This window comes from Helianthus annuus, chromosome 9 (assembly GCF_002127325.2).
Source record: "Helianthus annuus cultivar XRQ/B chromosome 9, HanXRQr2.0-SUNRISE, whole genome shotgun sequence".
NCBI classification, from domain to species: Eukaryota; Viridiplantae; Streptophyta; class Magnoliopsida; order Asterales; family Asteraceae; genus Helianthus; species Helianthus annuus.
The window spans coordinates 140,062,227-140,083,613 of record NC_035441.2 but is presented as its reverse complement, the minus strand read 5'-3'; the positions used below and the strand labels follow the sequence as shown (position 1 = coordinate 140,083,613).

At 36.0% G+C, this 21,387-nt stretch overlaps 1 protein-coding gene across 6 annotated transcripts; it reads right to left on the bottom strand.

The window, feature by feature from the left end:
* Positions 1 to 1,931: 1,931 nt before the first annotated feature.
* Positions 1,932 to 12,473, bottom strand: LOC110878982 (hydroxypyruvate reductase). 6 transcript variants are annotated; one of them, XM_035977641.1, is made up of 11 exons: positions 12,215 to 12,473; positions 9,409 to 9,531; positions 9,183 to 9,327; positions 8,943 to 9,070; positions 8,780 to 8,851; positions 8,598 to 8,706; positions 8,371 to 8,495; positions 3,362 to 3,445; positions 2,760 to 2,801; positions 2,351 to 2,563; positions 1,932 to 2,262 (listed from the first exon to the last, which is right to left on the bottom strand). In XM_035977641.1, the coding sequence occupies exons 2-11, from the start codon at positions 9,514 to 9,516 to the stop codon at positions 2,194 to 2,196; spliced, it is 1,095 nt and encodes a 364-aa protein (XP_035833534.1). In that variant the 5' UTR covers positions 9,517 to 9,531; positions 12,215 to 12,473; the 3' UTR covers positions 1,932 to 2,193. The 6 variants fall into 6 exon arrangements, with proteins under 6 accessions (XP_035833534.1, XP_035833536.1, XP_035833535.1 ...); XM_035977643.1 differs by having other exon boundaries at positions 8,371 to 8,492; XM_035977642.1 differs by having other exon boundaries at positions 9,409 to 9,554; positions 12,215 to 12,442.
* Between the last annotated feature and the right edge of the window lie 8,914 nt (positions 12,474 to 21,387).

Genomic DNA, 21,387 nt, shown 5'->3' with positions numbered 1-21,387 from the left:
ATTATATTTTCGTCGTATTCTCATCAATCAATTAGGGCTAGTAAATCATATCTTATCGGGTTTAACAGGTCTCTAACGACGCGTGTAACACAAGTATTAAACATGAATACAACTCGTTTAACTACTTTATATCTCATGTTTATAACAGAGTTTTACGTTTTATGTACCAAGAAGAAGGAATGATGGATCCTAACCTCATAATTAAATTTATTTTTAAAAAGTAAATAAAAATCACGTTGTGTACTTTTTCAGTAAACAGGTCTAATTGTGTCTTATACATATATCTATTGTCAGCCCTACAATCAATGTCCTTGGCTAAAAGTTGATTTAACTTTAAGGTTTCAAAGTTCAGAACGAAAAGGAAGAATAGGCATGCTTTCAAGATTCGCGTTAAAAAGCTTCTTACAATCACAAGTGCCAGTAACAACGACATGGTGAGAGGAGAAGACGATGAATGTGATGGACACTAGTCGAAAGTCAGGTATGGGAGACCAAGGAGAAACAAGTGGAACCTTTAAGAGACGACGTTTTATGTGGCTAACCTTTCTGATAAGGTGTCAAACTCCCAATTATGGAAGGCATTCCAGCCACATGGAAGAGTGTCTGATGCTTACGTGGCGAAGAAGAGGGACTCCAGGAATAACTTCTTTTGTTTTGTTCGGTATGTTTGGGGCGACGGAGGTTGAAAGGGTGTTGGAGAACATGAACAGTATTCAAATCTTGAAGCAAAGCTACCAGTTTCATTAGCTAAGTACAATAACGTTGGAACCTGTGAAACTATTATATACCACATCGTGGAAGTGGAGGGACTGAAAGTGTCAAGATTGGAAAATTACAGAGCTAATCGTTATATTATTAATAATCGTTGTTAATAATATAATGTTTATCTTAATTAATAAACTTGTTGCGGGTATTAACTGAGAGACGGGGTACATGGACCAGGTGAGACGGGTATACTCATCTTGCCACTTGTCGCACATGCACCCATCCTACGCCACTTGTCGCGCATGCACTCTTGCATTGCCACTTGTCGCACATGGATGAAGTCCTAGCCGCTTGTTTCGCATGCACTCTTGCATCGCCACTTGTCGCACATGCATGAAGTCCTAGCCACTTGTCGCACATGCATGAAGTTCTAGCTACTTGTCCAACTTCTATGTGGATGTCTGCCATTTGTCGCACTCGCATGGATCTCCATATCCTATTTAAATGGAAGTTGGGTCTTGCATTTTGGGGTTGGAAGAATTTGCAAAAAAAAAAAAAACTCTCTAAAACACCCACAACAACCACCACCGGCGGCTGACGCTGCCGCCACCGTTGCTGCCGCCGCTTGTCGTCGCCTGTACCGCCGGCCACAACCCGGCCTATACTCGCGTTTCGCTAGTTCGTGTAACTAGCACATGTTCGTTGAACCTCGGTGTCTCAACCGGTTAGTTATTAACCGAGGTATACGGTAGTTAGATATTTTTTTCACTGTGCTCGTATTTGCATGTAACCAGATCCTGTCGGGTTTCGTTTTTGTTGATCACTTGTTTATTTTTCCACTACGTTTTATTGATTAACTCGCTTAATTAAATTAAATGACTATTATTTATTCAACCAGGTTTTAATATATAAATTTTAACTAATTACCATGAAACCCTTCACTCACTCCATAGGCATGAATCCTCAATTTACTTACTCCATCCCGATCAAAGAAAATGAGTTATGTTATAATTCCTCACTCTAATACAAATAACTCACTTGATAATTATAAGTTATCTTATCATCGTGAATAGTGAAATTAATATTTGAACAAGCGACAAGAAATTTTTTTTTTTTGACAGAACTATTCAACCATAAAAATCTAAAACAAACATACAAAATAGTAGTTTGACAGATTTCAAAAAAAAAAAAAAAAAAAAAAAATAGTAAAAAACAGAACAGAAAATACCAATTACTATTTTTATAACCGCAGTGAAGTTGATTTTATTCAATCATCTAGCAAAGAAGCTAGAAAATACAGAACATACAAAGAGTTTAGGAAAAATAACCAAGTCAACAAAATTAAAACTACATCATTTTGACATTTCAAGAGAGGTAAAGGTGTTCTACTTTTTACCCAATGATGCTTGCGATCAAGAAATCATGTGACAACTCGCATAAGCAAACTCTTGGACAGGTAACTGTAATGTTTTGTTTGACGTGGAATCATTAGTTGGCATATTCTATCCCAGTTAAAGGTTTTCCCGAGTGAAGTTGAAGCGCAACGTCACCAACTACCTGTTGCATATAAATAAAGATAATTTTAATCATTAATAATTTTGGTAAAAGTGATTTTGACTTCAAAACTCACATCAAACAAGCATACCTTGGCCATGGATCGATATGAAGATTCTGTAACTCCTGCAACATGAGGTGTAAGAAGGACGTTTGGGAATTTCAAGATTGGATCGTTTGGATCAAAAGGCTCCATCCATGCAACATCCATTCCTACGCCCCCCAAATGACCCGATTCAAGGCCTTCATAAACCGCTTTATAATCCAACAGACCCCCACGCGCTATATTCACCAGCAGGCCACCCTGCAAAAACCAATTTCATCTATTAGCAGCTCAAGTCGTCTTAGTTTCTGCCATTGAATATTTTCTTAAAAAAACAGGAATTAATATATTTCCTCATCCTGCCCTATATACACATAAAATGGATACTGACATAAATAAGTAATAATACTTACGGAAAATACACATCATAAACCGATCTGTAGTTATAGAAACTAACCTTTCTCATTGAAGAAATGAAATTCTCATTTACAGTACCAACCTGAATATTGATAAAATTTGTAAGTCAAAGGCAGTGCAACCAACTGAAAATAGGGATGGCAATGGGTTGGGTATTGGCTAATCCCATACCCGGTTGTAAAATCTTGTCCCATACCCGTCCCATTACCCCTCGGGTATCGGGTATACCCATTAGTGTTTAAAAAATACACGTTTAAGATATTCTAGTATATATATTTTGTTTACTAGCCTTTACAATTTTATGTTTTTAAAATCTATACAATGTATTTAATTATGATATATAACATACATATTATCATCATCATAAAAATATCTAAAATATTTGAAAAAGTAAATATATGATAATATTAATCTCAAAAATCACTTTTGTATTTTGTATCATATAAATATAAATAATGTCACCAAACTATATGTTTAAAAAGAAAAAGTTTTTTTTTCTAGTAATGAAGCTTTTAGAATGAAGCATTGCTAAACAATAGCTTAGGGAAAATAAAATAAAAGTTAAAACTTTTCGGGTATATGTTTCACGTAAACGGATACATAGTTTCGGGTAAGCGGGTCAGGTATCACCTAATCCCATACCTGCGTGGGTATCAGGTAAACCCGTCCCAAATGCTTCATGTTTCGGGTATACCCGTCGGGCTTGGGTTTCATTGCCATCCCTAACTGAAAAACAATTTGAAGAAAATTATTGCTGATACACATGCATTATCTCTTATCTTGTATTATCTCTTAAGTATTCTTATCTTTTCTTTTAAATCGATAGGTGAGAATTGTTAGCAGATAGAGATGAATGTATTATATATAGTTTTTGTATTCAGCCATATTCATTCAATAAGAAAACAAGTCAATTCAAACCATAAGATTTCTTATGGTATCAGAGCGTGGTTCTCTGATCCAAACACCAACCCTAATTATCTAAAACAACCTGCATCAAAGAATATCATGACCGGAGAGGGCAAAGACGGAGAAGGCGGCTCGAAAACAACACCTGCAGCTATTGATCCTTCCTCACCCTATTACATCCATCCATCCGATTCTCCAAGACAATTGCAGGTGAACGAGAACCTCTCGGACACCAACTACAGTGATTGGTCACAAGAGATGATCAATTTCCTGTTCGCCAAAAACAAATCTGGGTTTATCGATGGTAGCATTAAGAGGCCAGCAAAAACGGATGATATGTACATGGCATGGATGAGATGCGATGCCATGATCAAAGGCTGGCTTACAACAGGAATGGAGAAGGACATTCGGGCTAGCGTTAAATACGCCGGTACTGCGGAGGAGATATGGAACGATCTTAAAGAGAGGTTTGGAAAAGAAAACGCTCCCAGAGCTTATGAACTCAAGCAAACTCTCTCGACAATACGCCAGGAAGGTACATCCGTTTCAGTTTATTATACCAAGTTGCGGTCCATCTGGGATGAGATAAACACTGTGCTACCAACACCGACGTGTACATGTAATCAGTGCACGTGTGATGTCGGGAAGAAAATAGTGGCACACAAGGATAAAGAAAGTCTGTATGAGTTTCTCATGGGGTTGGACTCAGAATTCGGAACAATCAGGACTCAACTATTGGCGATGAAACCAACCCCATCCCTCAGGGATGCTTATCGACTAGTAGCGGAGGATGAACAGCAAAGATTGGTCGCTACAGGGAAGAGAGTCGTAACCGAAAGTGCAGCATTTACAAGTACTCAACAACAGTCTCGAGAAAATAGGCAGCCACAACAGCGGAATAAATCCGCCAACACCAAGTCGACTGAAAGCTGCTCCCATTGTGGAAAAACGGGACATGATAGGAGTGGCTGCTTCGAGATCATTGGCTATCCGGAGTGGTGGCCAGGAAAAACAAAACGGGAGAAGGGAAGACTCAAGGCTGGGTGCGTGGAAAGCAAACAACCGCCGATTGGTGGACTCAATGAAGACCAGTATCAATCCCTTTTGAAGCATTTCAATGAACCCAAGGAAACCACTACCCAAGGTGAACAAATACCTAGGGCTAACATGGCAGGTAAAATCTTTAAAACTGAAGATTGGATTGTTGATTCGGGGTCTACAGATCACATACTTAGTGATCCACGCCCTCTAACCGATGTCGTGGAGGGAAAAAATGAGACCCCGGTCATGATACCCAATGGTGAAAACATAATGGTTAAAGCCAAAGGAGATTGCTTGCTGACCAAAGATGTAAAAATCAGAAGAGTCCTTTACGTGCCAAATTTTAATTGCAATTTACTTTCGGTCAGCCGATTAGCAAAAGACTTGAATTGCTCAGTCAGTTTTCTTCCAAATTTTTGTTTTATGCAGGACTTACACTCGAGGAAGCTGATTGGTATGGGTAAATGCGTCAATGGTCTCTACCGGATGGGCATGGTGGTTGAAGAAAGAAAGGCTATGATGTCCAAAACGGATGCTGAAGTTTGGCACAGAAGGCTAGGTCATGCGTCTTATAATAAACTGTCTCGTGTTGGTTTTCTTGAAAACATTTCGTTGAATGTTAAAGACTATGTTTGTGATGCTTGTTGCAAAGCAAAACAAACTCGTTTACCTTTTCCTAGAAGTTCAATAAAAACGGTTGCTTGTTTTGATATGATACACTGTGATATTTGGGGAAAATATAGAAAACCGTCCACTACTCACTCTAATTTTTTCTTGACGATTGTGGATGACTATAGCAGAGCCGTTTGGACATATTTGATTAAACACAAAAGCGATGCAGGTGAATGCTTAATAAACTTTCAAAGGCATGTTAAAACACAGTTTGGAAAGATGATCAAGAGAATTAGATGTGACAATGGTGGCGAATTTACCTCAAACAAAATGAAGAGTTTTTACTCACATGAAGGTATTATATTGGAAACAAGTTGCCCGCATACTCCACAACAAAACGGAGTAGTCGAAAGGAAGCACCGCCACCTTCTTGAAACAGCGCGAGCTCTCATGTTTCAGGCGAGTTTACCTAGAAAGTTTTGGGGGGAATGCATTCAAGCATCCACATATTTGATAAATCGAATGCCTTCAAAGGTTATTAATAACCAGACTCCTTATGAGATCATTTTTAATGAAAAACCAGACTATGATCGTTTAAGGGTTTTCGGTTGTCTCGTATACTATTGGAGTACCGAGACAGGGGGAGACAAATTCGTTTTTAGAGGAAGACCAGGGGTTTTCATTGGTTATCCTACTGGAACGAAAGGGTATAAAATATACGATGTTGAAAACGGAAAAATTGTCACCTCTCGGGATGTGACCTTTGTTGAAAAGGATTTTCCCTTTGAAAAAGTTAAAAATCAAACCGATGACAGAACCATTTTTCAACCTCCACAGTTTGATTATGAAGAATATGTCACAAATGGGCCTAAACCAAATAAGGGCCCAAACCCAGAGATTTCATCACAACAGGAAGTGTCAGATGGCTTAGCTGGCATTAATGACACTTCCTGTGATGGGCCGATTGACGATATTGGGCCTGTTGAGCATGAAAATACCGTTAACGTTCAGCCGGACCAGAATGAGGGTAACGATGAGGCTACTCAACCCACATCTCCAATGAGCCCGCATGAAGAAAATGCCCCCAGTCCACATGTTCATAACACTGATGAAAGTGCTCCTACAACAAGTAAGCGAACCAGAATTCCGTCTAAACGACTGGATGGGTATGAAGTAAAGTTACCACCATCGGTAGACCATCAACGCACCACACCAAGTCAGCCTTCCTCGACGGTACATTCTCTCGCTCATTACGTTTCTTACGAAAAATTTACAAATTCACATCGTGCTTATTTAACGGCCATTAGTGAAAACAATGAGCCGACAAATTTTCGTGAAGCAATGCAGGATAAACGATGGGTTGAAGCTATGAAGCGAGAGATACATGCCCTTGAAGCCAATGAAACATGGACGCTTGAACAACTTCCTCAAGGAAAGCGGCCAATTGACTCCAAGTGGGTTTATAAAATAAAGTATAAGCCTAATGGGGAAGTTGAAAGATTCAAAGCTCGTCTGGTAGCAAAGGGGTTCACCCAAATGGAAGGGGTCGACTATCATGAGACATTTGCACCGGTCGCTAAACTTGTCACGGTACGAACTCTTTTATCTGTAGCTGTCAAACGTGATTGGCCGACGCATCAACTTGATGTGAATAATGCATTTTTACATGGTGACTTGGATGAAGAAGTGTATATGAGGATCCCACAAGGGTTTTCTAAACAAAATGAAACACGAGTTTGCCGCTTAAGAAAGTCTTTGTATGGGCTCAAACAAGCTTCTCGGAACTGGTACCAAAAATTTACAAGGGCATTACTAGAAGTGGGTTATATTCAGTCCAAGGCAGACTACTCATTGTTCACACACAAAGCCGGAAACTTGTTTGTTGCCATTTTGATATACGTTGATGATGTCATCATTACAGGGAACAATTCCATCAAAATCGAAGAAACCAAAGCATATCTCGACAAAAGATTCAGCATAAAAGATTTGGGCCCACTAAAGTATTTCCTAGGCATCGAAGTCGCTCGAACAAGTGAAGGAATTGTTTTAAACCAGCGCAAATATGCACTTGATATTCTCGAAGACAGTGGCATGCTTGGTTGTCGTCCTAGTCCGTTTCCCATGGAGCAAAATGTAAAATTGGGAACGTGTGAGGAGAGCGAAAGGGTTGATGCGAGTATGTATCGGCGACTAATTGGTCGTCTTTTATATCTTCAGGCTACTCGTCCTGACTTAGCATATTCAGTCAACATTCTTAGCCAGTTTGTCTCAGACCCATGACAAGAACACATGGAGGCTGTTGAACGTGTGCTTCGATATCTAAAAACTACTGCAGGGCAAGGAATTCTTTTGCCAAAAGAAGGAGGAGAACAATTAACAGCGTATTGTGATGCCGATTGGTTAGGGTGCCCAATGTCTCGACGGTCTCGAACGGGCTATCTCATTACCTTGGGTGGAGCTCCAATTTCTTGGAAAACAAAAAAACAGACAGTTGTGTCTCGTTCCTCGGCTGAGGCTGAATACAGAGCCATGGCAAACACGGTGAGCGAAGTAATATGGCTTCGTTGGTTACTTGCTGAGTTAGGTGTTGATCAAACAAATGGGACACCTCTTTTTTGCGATAATCTAGCAGCGAACCATATAGCGAACAATCCTGTTTTTCATGAACGTACAAAACACGTGGAAATGGATTGTTACTTTGTTCGCGAACGTGTTGAAACGCGTGAAATTGTTCCAGTTCATGTTGGCTCCAAAAACCAAGTGGCAGACCTTCTCACCAAGGCTTTAGGGGCGGAAGCACTGAAGAACCTTCTGGGCAAGTTGGGCGTTCGTGACCTACACGCTCCAACTTGAGGGGGAGTGAAGAAAATTATTGCTGATACACATGCATTATCTCTTATCTTGTATTATCTCTTAAGTATTCTTATCTTTTCTTTTAAATCGATAGGTGAGAATTGTTAGCAGATAGAGATGAATGTATTATATATAGTTTTTGTATTCAGCCATATTCATTCAATAAGAAAACAAGTCAATTCAAACCATAAGATTTCTTACAATTAACTTGAGAAGTGAAGGGGAAGAAGAGGTCTTACTGTTTGACTATTCATTGTCAAGCAGCAGACAACAATGTCAGATTTCTTTGCAAACTCATATATATCTTCATGACTACCTTTCTCATCAACCGAATCCTCATGTGTACCATTTTCAAGTGTTGCTTCTTGAAAAAGAAAGTAATGGTAAATAACAGCAGAGAGATACTTAAAAAAAAAAAAAAAAAAAAAAAAATCATATGTTGAGACAGCTGTAGTACTGAACCTACTTGGATCATTTGATGCCCAGTTTCGTTTTGTTGCAAGAATCTTGACTCCAAATGGACGAAGACGTTTTGCCAGTTCAATGCCAATATTTCCATACCCCAAAATGAAAACCTACAGTAACATAATCTGTCATGTTATTCTAGAAATAGAGAAACAAGACCCGCCTAAAATTGACTGAGCTTACTGTTTTTCCAAACAATGTGTCGCCAACCGGGTCTCCAAGTTTCTTTAGCCTTACAGAACATTGCATTTCATCCTGCAGAGCCAAATTTTAAATACATATAAATAAATAGGAAAATAAAGTAAGAGAAAATATGTGGTTAAATTAATATGATATGAGAACCTACTTGTTTGCGGAGAAGACCCAGCATGATATAGATGGCCATTTCAGCACATGAAGCAGCATTTCCTGTTACCTTACCGGGAATTCTAGCAACTTTTATTCCATGGTTTGTGGCAGCAGTTATATCAACACCTTCATTAAAAGAAAAATAATAAAATAGTTGAAATTGTAGAAGTATTTTGACATTAGAGCAAAGGTGGCCGAAAATCTCAGCTCAACAATTGAGTATATAAAGATTTATGACCTTCTAACCCAACACCATACTGCATTATGAGCTTCATTCGACTTGCACGAGCAATAACATCAGAATTAAGCCGCATGCTGTTTACCACACAGATATCATAGTTGCCAATAAGATCAGGTATACTCTCGAACGGAAGATGATCAACCTATAAAATAAAACGTATATAGGTTTAACTATGCAATCCTCTGTGATGTGCCATCTATAACTATTTCACTAATAACTTTACCTGGATGAATAGATAGTTGTGCAAATATTCTTTGGTGTAGTTATGTGAAGCAGGAAAGTGAGGACCACAAAAGAGTACATGGGTGTTAGCCTTTCCATTGTCACACATATTTCGATAGAGTACCTTCACCAAGAAAATACGTAATCCTATATCCATTATAGGAACAAAGAAGTTCACTATATATATCTTAAAAAGAAACAAAGGTTCTTCTCACATTTGTCACTATTCAACTTCTACACTTTTTGTTGCCTATAATAATAATATAATAGAGTAAATTACGTTTTTGGCCTCTATGGTTATACCATTTTTACTATATTAGTCCAATAGAGAAATGAGGGTTTGGGGCAGCCCATGATCTCTGATTTCTCCCCAATATTCAACAACCCTTACATTTGATGGAGGGTTTTGTTTGTTTTGCCAAGTTAATTTATTTGTTTTTTTATTTGCAGTGGGCACTTTATTAGGATCTTTAACAGGGGCTTTGATCGGTCAAGAAACAGAGAGTGGGTTTGTTAGGGATCTTTAAAAAATCTTATTTTTTACATACTTGAAGATCTGGGTTTGAAGTGTTCTATACTTGAAGATCTCGGTTTGAAGTGTTCTATACCTGAAGATCTGGGTTTGAAGTGTTCTTGAAGATGATAATGTGTTTTGAAGAGCTGGGTTTGAAGTGTTTTGAAGATCTGTTGATTTAATTATTGTTTTTTTTTTTATAAAGTCAGTAAAAGTAAAGAGGGATGGGAAATTACTAATATGCCCATCATGTGCAAGTCATGTGCCAATTAATTAACCAGAGTTAGGGTTTAGTTAGACTTAGGAGCCAAAATGGTTATTTATAGGGACCATGGGGGCAGATATGTTAAAAATTCTTATTTTGGCTAATATAGTAAAATTGATATAAGCACAGGTGCCAAAAACGTAATTTACTCAATATAATATAACATAACATAACATAATATAATATAATATAATATAAAGCATGTATGTTTAATTTTTTCAATATGCTTTAATTAATATTTCTTTTATAAATTTCATTTGAAAAAATAATAATTTATATTTTACAAATTACTACATTAAAATAATTGTTGTTTTAAAGTCTAAGAAAATATATAACTTTGAAGCCAGCGTTATGTTAATAAAAATGGAAGATTAGGCATGAAAAAACCTTGTGTTATGTCAGAGAGTTTTGCTCTTGTTGTGATATAACGATTGTTAAGTGGCAGCCGACGATATAGTTTCTCGGGGGAACGGCCGGGTATAGTTTCCCGGGGGAACGCCCAAAAAAACCAAACTTTGAAGCCAGCGTGGGCCCAGTTAAGACAACGTAGTCTGGCCAAAGTGAGGCAATACGGGGACTCTTCGATTTAGAGAGTGTGGTAACCTTATACATGAAGTTCAACGTTCAAAAAAAATCTATCACGGTGCACAAGCCCAAATTTCGGCCAAATTTTGTAAAAAAAAAAGTTAGAAACATCTAAAATTGCTCTAAAAATCTAAAAATGCGTAGAATTGGTAAAAAATTGCTAAAACCGGCGTGCCTTCTCTCGCATTTTAGCACACAACCGACAGGCTCACTTATACCGTCTTGTTCAAGGAAATCAATCTTCTAAGAATTCAACAGAGAAATATGTATTTCTTTTTCATGAATAAACATAAATAAGAAAATTGGCTATTCTTATACCTAATAAACAAAAGTTTTTTTTTAAAGGTAAACTTCATTAAAACGGCCCGAACAAAAAACAAAAAACTACCCCTCTTTTTAACTTGCCACTAAAAACAAGTAAAGAAACAACCGAACACTGCTCATTAATTATTAGAACAACTCCTAGGACTAAACAACTTTTTTTTGAAACATAAATTTCATTAAAACAAGCCTCCGACCCAAACGGGCAAAATGCCAAACAACCAAACAACCCCCCGACCCAAACGGGCAAAGGGAAAAAGAAAAAACAACCTACATGTATAACGGGTATTTACACCCGTCCGCCCAACTAATATAATTACATGAAATTCTACTTCTAGCCCAGACATACCCTCTCGATTTAATCTCCCCTATGATGTCTTGCGAAATGCACTTTATCTTATTAAACACCAAATCGTTCATTTCTTTCCATATGCACCAGCATGAAATAATAGCCAAACCGTATATGACTTTTTCCGCCTTCTTACCACTTTTAATACTTTTATGAATGTCAAGAATGTCTTTGAATTCAAAAAAGAACAGCAGCACTAAATGAAATGAAAACTACACGTGCCTGACATGGACTACAATTCCTAGGAACGCTGCATGAAATCGAGAAGGCTGTACGCAACCAGCCTTTCAAGAGAATATGAACGTATTGCATCATGGATGGAATCACTAGTGAAACTTGAGATTTTCGACCGGGAGCAGAAGTTATCAGACCTATATATTTCTATAAAATTGCGGGGTCGAAAACGTATATACTCAAAAATTTCTATACGAAAACTATATACTCTCCACTACTGAGCGAAAAGTTCAGGGGGCCGGCCGCCTCCTCCCGCTCTATTTAAGCTACGCCCATGGAAGGAAGGAACCGTTGCTTAAGTGCTTAACACTCACCTATTGCGCCTTCGACTACTATGCCAAATAATGTATAGAGATAGCTGGTTGATGTTAATACTTATAGGAACTGCAATATATTTTATTATCAAGAATCTTTATAAAGCTAACTGCAGAAGTTTTATCAAAGCAATTTGAACTCAAGCCGTACTGCAATTCATAAAAATCTAAAGCTCCAATTACATTAGATTCTGATCCTTGAAGAAGATGATGACCAATACGTACCTCAATAACTATTTGTTGTCGTAGATGGAGACAGCTGTAGCTGTTTGGCAAACAGATTTCACCCAAGGGCAAGGGTATGGGGGCCTTAAATACAATGCAAGATTGCTGGAACGTGACTTGTATTTTGGATTTTCTGTTTTAATCATGAAAAATTAAGGGAGCTAATAAGGTACACCACAAAATTTATATTTTGACACCATTTATATAAAGGAATCAGTGTGTTGTAGGAAACAATGTGTATTATTGAAAATAGGGATACGTCCAAAGGAACAAAAACCCATCGGCTTTAAATAGAGCAAAGAGCTCTTCTAGGCACAAATTAAGCAAAAATAAAAGGAAAGAAAATAAAGAGCATCCCGAAATATATGGAGAGATTAATGTCGGTCAATATTCCCCCTCAGGTTGGAGCGTGGAGATCTCGAACGCCCAACTTGTCAAGTAAAACTTTGAATTGATGTGTCCCCAATGGCTTTGTAAGAATATCTGCAATCTGTGCTTTAGTGTCAATCTTCATAGGTTGTATTTCCTTTGACTCCACACGTTCTCTAACGAAATGACAGTCCATCTCCATGTGCTTAGTACGTTCATGAAATACTGGATTGTTAGCTATGTGACGAGCTGCCTGATTGTCACAAAAGAGGGGTGTTGGACCAGTGGGAGGAACACCGAGGAGGCTCAAAAGCCATCTCATCCACAGAATCTCACTAACCGTATTAGCCATTGCACGATACTAAGCTTCGGCCGATGATCGGGAAACAACAGACTGCTTCTTCGATTTCCATGACACTGGGGCTCCTCCTATAAGTAGAAGATAACCTGATCTCGACCTTCTTGTGACGGGACAACCTAGCCAGTCAGAGTCACAATAAGCCGTGAGACGTGTACCTCCTTCCTTAGGAATCAAAATACCTTGCCCAGGGGTCGACTTGAGGTATCGAAGGACTCTGTTAGCGGCCTCCATGTGGCTTTTCCTTGGATCACCAACAAACTGGCTCAGGACATTTACAGCATAAGCAATGTCGGGTCGCGTGGCTTGCAAATAAAGGAGCTTTCCTACCAATCTTCGGTATTGATTGGAGTCAATCTTTGGTTCTTCTTCACACTTTCCAAGCTTTAAATTTTTCTCCATGGGAAATGGACTTGGACGACAACCCATCATTCCTGTTTCTTCAAGTATGTCAAGTGTATATTTTCTTTGACTTAACACCATGCCTTCATTTGTTCTTGCAACCTCGATGCCAAGAAAAAACTTCAACGGTCCAAGGTCTTTTATGCTAAATTTCTTGTCAAGAAACAATTTGGTCTCTTGTATTTTGTTTAAGGCATTTCCCACAATGATAACATCGTCTACATAGATTAGCGCAGCAACAAAAATATCCTTTTCTCTAAAGATGAACAAAGAGTGATCGGCTCCCGTCTGCTTAAAACCAATGTCTAGTAGGGAGTTGGTGAACTTTTGGTACCAATTCCTTGACGCTTGCTTTAGCCCATAAAGTGACTTCTTTAGCTTACAAACCATATTGGTGTCTCGTTTCCTGAATCCTTCAGGTATCTTCATGTAGACGTCTTCATGCAAATCTCCATGTAGGAAAGCGTTGTTTACATCAAGTTAGTGTACGTGCCATCCCTGTTTCACAGCAACCATTAGAAGGCTTCAAACTGTCACCAACTTAGCAACCGGAGCAAAGGTATCATGGAAGTCAATGCCCTCCATTTGTGTAAATCCCTTGGCCACCAATCTTGCTTTGTATCTTTCAATCTCCCCATTAGGTTTGTGCTTCACCTTGTACACCCACTTGGAGTCTATGGCACGTTTTCCGGGTGGCAACTCTTTAATTGTCCAAGTTTCGTTAGACTCAAGAGCTTCTATCTCTCGTTTCATGGCTTCTCTCCAATTCTTGTCCTGTACAGCTTGATTAAATGTTTTCGGCTCATTGTTTTTATCAATGGCCGTGAGAAAAGCTTTATGTGAGTCTGAAAATTTTTCATAAGTGATATAATTAGCCATAGGGTGTACCGTCGAAGAGCCTTGATCGGGAGCGAGTAAATCGGGATCGATGGATGGTGGAAGTTTAACATCATACCCGTCGAGTCTCCTGGACCGGACCCGTTCTCTCTTTTCTCTAACTGGCACCTCCTTTTCATGCTGAATGCAGGGCTCCGATTCATCGGTCGAGTTTTCTTGGCTTGTTTCTTGGCCATTATCCAGGTTGCTATTTTCTTGCATGATGACATCATTCTCATGCATGTGGCAACTCTCATGTATGTTGTTTTCATGGGTCTCGCCACTGTCTCTTCACATCCAGGAGGCTCTTGACTCCCATTTTGATGCAAAACTTGATTTTGTTCATTATCATAATACCAAGGTGGAAATGTAAACATCTCTCGCCCCTGCTCATGTTCGAAAGCTTTGATAGACTCATAAGGGAAAATATTTTCAAAAAACTTTACGTCCCTTGAAATGATGATTTTGTTTTTGCGAGTGTCAAAAATTTTGTACCCTTTTGTCCCGGGTGGGTGTCCCAAGAATACACCCGGTTTCCCCCTTTCCTCAAGCTTATCCCCATCAGTCTCGGTACTTCTGTAATATGCTAGACAACCGAACACCTTCATATGATCGTAATCGGCTTTCTCATTAAAAATTATTTCGAAAGGGGTTTTATTTTCAATAGATTTTGAAGGCAAGCGGTTAATTATGTACGCAGCGATCAGTACACATTCTCCCCAAAATCTAGAGGGTAATTTTGCTTCAAATTTTAATGCTCTAGCCGTTTCAAGTAAATGTCGGTGCTTACGTTCCACCACACCGTTTTGTTGAGGTGTGTGTGGACACGTGGTTTCAAGTAAAATCCCGTGTTCAGTGTAAAAATTTGTCATACGATGGGATGTGAACTCTCCACCTTGTCACACCGAATACGTTTAACGGTTTTATTAAACTGAGTTTTAACATATCTATGAAAAGCAATTAAGGAGTCACCTGCCTCGTACTTGTGCTTCAAAAGAAATACCCAAACTGATCAGCTATAGTCGTCAACGATCGTCAAGAAATAGCTTGCCTTCGTAAGTGATGGAGTTCTATACCTTCCCCATATGTCGCAATGTATAAGTTCAAAACAATCCTTAGTTTTAATAAAACTCACAGGAAAAGGTAACCGGGTATGTTTGGCTCTAGCACAAGGATCACAAACCAACGCATTTGTTTTTGCAGATAAGTTCTTAGAAAAATCAAATTTCAAAAGTTTATCATGTGAGGCGTGTCCTAAGCGTTTGTGCCAAGTATCCAGAGTTGTCACCATAGCCTTCCTTCTAATCCCGACCATGTCCATCTCATAAAGTCCACCTCTGCATTTACCTACTCCAATTATTCTTTTTGAGCTCAAACTTTGCATGACACAAAAGGTGGGGAAAAAGGTCACGGTGCATTGCAAATCTTTGGATAATCGGTTAACGGACAAGAGGTTACATCTGAACCTTGGAACGTGCAAAACATCGCTGATTCTTATTCCATTGGGTAGGGTACATGTTCCCCTTCCTTCTACCGGTATGGATTGATCGTTTGGTATGACAACCGGTACTTCATTTGATGTCTTTACCTCATTGTCCAACCAATCGGTTCTATGCGTTATGTGCACAGTCGCACCTGAGTCCATGACCCATTTACCATTAGATTCGAGTTTACCTGCTATATTAGCAGCCGGTTGGTTCCTGTCTTTGTTGTTTATCATCTTCGAAGCAAAGCTTCCTTCTTCATCTCCTGCCATTGAGTTTTGAGTCAATCGACTTGTCTAGAATTTTGTTTTAGTTTGGGTAGGGTTTGGTTTCTTGGATCGAGCGATACTGCTCTGATACCATAAAGGAATCAGTGTGTTGTAGGAAACAATGTGTATTATTGAAAATAGGGATACATCCAAAGGAACAAAAAACCATCGGCTTTAAACGGAGCAAAGAGCTCTTCTAGGCACAAATTAAGCAAAAATAAAAGGAAAGAAAATAAGGAGCCTCCCGAAATATATGGAGAGATTAATGTCGGTCAATATTATATGGGTCGTATACAAGCAGTGGCATCTCTGAGAATTCACGTACCCTGTTTGAGTTCGAAAAATGTGCCCATATGCTTTAACGAAAATTGTTTTTTTTTAAATCATATTAGTATTGGGTTGGGCCTAAAAAACCTAATGTTAAGTTGGGTAAATTATAAAGCATAAAAAGATATTTGATAATGGGCCTCTATATTGGATTTGTATGTGTTTACAATTTTTTTTTAAATAACATATATATATCGATTTTTTTTAAATCCCGTGTCCTTTGAAATCACGAGGCTTGTGAGGAAGCCCTCCCCGCACACCATAGGAGCCGCCCCTGTATACAAGTATACGGCTCGTATACATATATACTGGTTGTATACTAGTAAGAGAATGTTAGAGTGTGTTAGGTTATGTAAGTATACGATTCGTATACATATATAGTATTGGCATTATATAAGGCTCGTATATATGTTTATGAGTCGTATACATATATACTGATCGTATATAAGGCACATATATATGTTTATAGGTTGTATATAAGGCTCGTATACATGTATATTGGTTGTATATATGTTTATGGGTCGTATATAAGGCTTGTATACATGTATATTGGTCGTATACTTGCACAACCAAACACACTTTGACATCTCTTACTACGATACGACCCGTATAAATCTATACAAGTCACATACATACATGATTGGGTGTGTGAAATAAGATATTAGGGTGTATGAATAGTGGAAGCGAAAATTAATCATATTCATCGTAACACGTGGACGTTATCAAAGAACGGGGGACGTTATCGAAGAAATATATAGCTTTATTTGGATTAAAAGTCGTTCTAATTTTCTTATAGTTCTTGTAACATTATTGTATAATATTGGTGGTTTCGAGCTTCTTAATTTCTTGCTGGTCTGCGTTTCTATATTTTTATATAGAAGTTTCGATTTTGTGTAGATTTGTATATTTAATATAAATATAAACACTAAATAAATAAAATATGAAGCCCGTGAAGTAAATGGGTAGTATATATGATTTTAAGGAGAAAAAAAGTATTAAAACTTGTTCAACCCTAACCGGACCTGTTCGCGTCTGCCCACTCGTGAAATTGTTGTCGTATGTCACTCATGAGCTCTATTTATTCAGATACTTGTATAAGTCCATGTCTAATGGTTAATACCTTTTAAGGACATTTTTTATTATATCAGCATCATAACCCTCTTTCAAAAAATGTGTTACGGTTAATGCATTTCAATGTCCATTTCATTCATTACGTTCCATTTTTTCTCCTCTTTAGACATTATTCTAGAAATGTCCACTCCTCTTCATCATCCTATAACGCCTAGGGGGTAGTGCTAGGGCGTTATAAAACACTTTCACGCTCTTATAATGCCCAGTACGCATGGCCTAAGTATTATTCTTAGATGTTGCCAACAATAATAAAGATAGACTTAAAATCTTAGTCGGTAGGTTTTTAATCTTGTTTAATAGTTACTGCATTAGAGACTCGTGTATTATATGTTGTTGATAATAAAAAAAAAGTAATATGATAATATTTACAAAAATATACAATAATGTGTAGAATACAAATTATATTAGGTTATAACTTCGTGTATTACACGGGTTGAATAAATAAATTTTATATACTAAATAATAAAAAAATATATATCTTTAAAAACCTCTTTTATTACACGGGTTAAATAAATGTAATTTTATATATTAAATAATAAAAAAGTTATATCTATAAGAACCATATTGTACGGGTTGAATAAATGTAATTTTATATACCAAATAATAAAAAAGTCATATCTTTAAAACCACGTGTATTACACGGGTTGAATAAATGTAATATTGTTTACTAAATAATTAAAAAAGATCTATCTTTAAAAACACTTGTGTATTACACGGCTTGAATAAATATGATTTTATAAACGAAATAATAAGAAACTTAAATTTAAAAAAAAAAAAACTAATGGATATACTCGTTACGCAATAGATATGGTGATTGCGAAGATGATTATTTAAAAGAAGATACATTGGTCAAACATGTTATTCATGAAGCAAATAAGCAACCATTTGAGTGATAAAATATAAATTTATTTAAAAAACCCGTGATAAATCTAATTTTATATATAAACTAATATTGAAAGTTATATACAATTTGTTTAAAAATTATGTAATAAAAAAAAGTTAAGACTTTGGATGAAAATGACAAACATGCCCAAACCTCAGGGTTATTAAACTAAATAATATATAATAGGAGGGTTATCAATAATTAATTGTAATAAAAAAAGCTAAGACTTTGGATGAAAATGACAAATATGTCCAAACCTCAGGGTTATTAAATTAAATAATATATAATAGGAGGGTTATCTATAATTAATCCTAAACCTCTAATAATTATCCATAAGATATTAAACTAAATAATATATAGTAGGAGAGTTATTTACAATTAATTAAAAAAGATTAAACTTAAATAATAATTATCAGTAAGACATGGTCTAATATGATGAAAAGTGTCCCAAAAATGATTTCTTTTATCATATAGTATAGATAATATTGTTATATGTAAAAGAAATTACATATAATTGAAGTAATTTTATTACTTACAGAAGGTAAAAATAAAAATAAAAATAAAATTAAAATTAAAATTAAAATTAAAATTAAAATTAAAATTCACAAGTCTGAATAATTCTTTGAACTTGTTTGTAAATTCACCATATCTATCAAGTGTCAATGGTATAGTTATTTAACCATTAGTAAAAATTGGTTGTGTAAAATACAAACCAACCCTATGCATAGGGCGATAACAAATTGGTTGTGTAAAATACAAACCAACCCAAAAGGATGAGAATTTGAGATAGAGTTTGTTTCCAAAAATCGTGTAAAGTTTAATACACGTGCTTTAGGTTTGGGCATGAGTTTTTTGTGTGGTAAAAGGAGAGAATGACAAGTGTCCTTAAATGTAAGAGTGGAGGGTATGGTCAATCACTTTAGGGTGTTTAAGTGAAATCCTACCCAATAATATTATGCCATGTCAACTTCTCATTCCACCTAGGGTGTTTGAGTTATATATTTTTTGATTGGTTCTCTCTCTCCTCTCTCCTCTCCTCTCTCTCTCTCTCTCTCTCTCTCTCTCCTCCATCACTTTTCAATTCATTCGGTGACTATACACTGATTTTGCTCCCCTCTCTCCAACTCACCGATCATGTTCATCAACCGGGTATAGTCACCGATCGGTGAATGTGAGTCACCGATCCACTCCCCGCACTCTATACCCTCTACCCTAATTATTTAATAGGATGATGATTATATATCATTTTGCTTTGCTAGTCCGGGGTTAAGTTGGGGCGCTAGAATACAAAACTAGCTTGTATGAATGAGACTTGTATTCTGGATTTTGTGTTTCAATTATGAGAAACTAATCGATAATGATTGACTCGTTACGTAACTCTTTAGAACTTTACTACTACGCTTTTGGTTTATAACATTTTCATGAAAATGATAGTTAGAATTCTATTAATGATTAATTTATATAAACAACATAACTCTCTGGGTTTGGATCGAATAGCTCATCGTCTTATTAATCCATATGCCCAATCTGATCAAATTGGATGAATTTATAAATAACTAGGTTATAACCCCGTGTATTACACGGGTCGAATAAATGAATTTTATATACTAAATAATAAAACAATATATCTTTAAAAAATCTTCTTTATTGCACGGATTGAATAAATATAATTTTATATATTAAATAATAAAAATTGATATCTATAAGAACCATATTATACGGGTTGAATAAATATAATTTTATATATCAAATAAAAAAGTTATATCTTTAAAACCACGTGTATTACACGGGTTGAATAAATGTAATATTGTTTACCAAATAATAAAATAATACATCTTTAAAAAACCTCATTTATTACATGGGTTGAATAAATGTAATTTTATATACCAAATAATAAAAAAGTTACATCTTTAAAAATATGTGTGTTGCACGGGTTATATAAATGTAATTTTCTATACTAAATAATAAAAAAAATATATTTCCTTAAAAAAACCCCGTATATTGTACAAATTGAATAAATCTAATTTTATATATCAAATAATAAAACGTTGTGTCTTAAAAAAACCTCATGTATTACACGGGTCGAATAAATGTAATTTTGTATAGTAAATAATAAAAAAGGTATACCTCTAAAAAACCACATGTATTACATGGGTTTAATAAATCTAATTTTATATACCAATAATAAAAAAGTCATATCTTTCAATGTACTAATGGATAATACTCGATACGCGATGGATATTGTGATTGTGAAGATAGTTATTGAAAATAAGATATCTTATTCAAGAAGCAAATTAACATCTATTTGGGTGATAATATGTTGGTACCAATTCTGACAAATTGATTTATAAATTATGTAATAAAATTGACATAATAATTTTTTAGTAATGAAAATAAAAAAATTTCATATATTAATACAAAGTTTGGTTTTCGTGATAAATAATTTGTTTTATTTAAAAATACCTTAAATTAACCATTTAAATTTTAGAATAATATTTTATTAGTAAAATAGAAGAATGGTATTCAAAATTTAAAGTATGATGAAATTTAATATTAGCTCATTATTAATTTATTTATTTAATTAATATAAGATAAGTTTGGAAGTGAGGCAAGAAAATCATAAAATAAATGCTTACAATACAATGAATGATAGGTGTCACAACTTAATGTTTTATTATATAGTATAGTATAGATATATATTTAGATTGATATAAATATATTATTATATTGTAGTAAAATTTGTTAACGAAGTCTCAATAAATTTAACCCTTTATTTAAAACTTAAAATTTAACGAAGTCTCAATAAATTTAACCATTTATTTAAAACTTGTAAATGTAGAAATGATAAATAATATTAGTTATATTTATTTTAAGTTTCGTAAAATCTATTTGGTACCAAACTAAACAAAACGTTCAAATATATAGTTAATATCAAGAGTAAATTACGATTTTGGCCCCTGTGGTTATATCACTTTTACCCTTTTAGCCAAAAAATGAATCTTTTAACATCTGAGCCTCCAACATCTTTTTTTCTAACCCTTTTGGCCCCTAACACTAATCCCATCCATTTACTT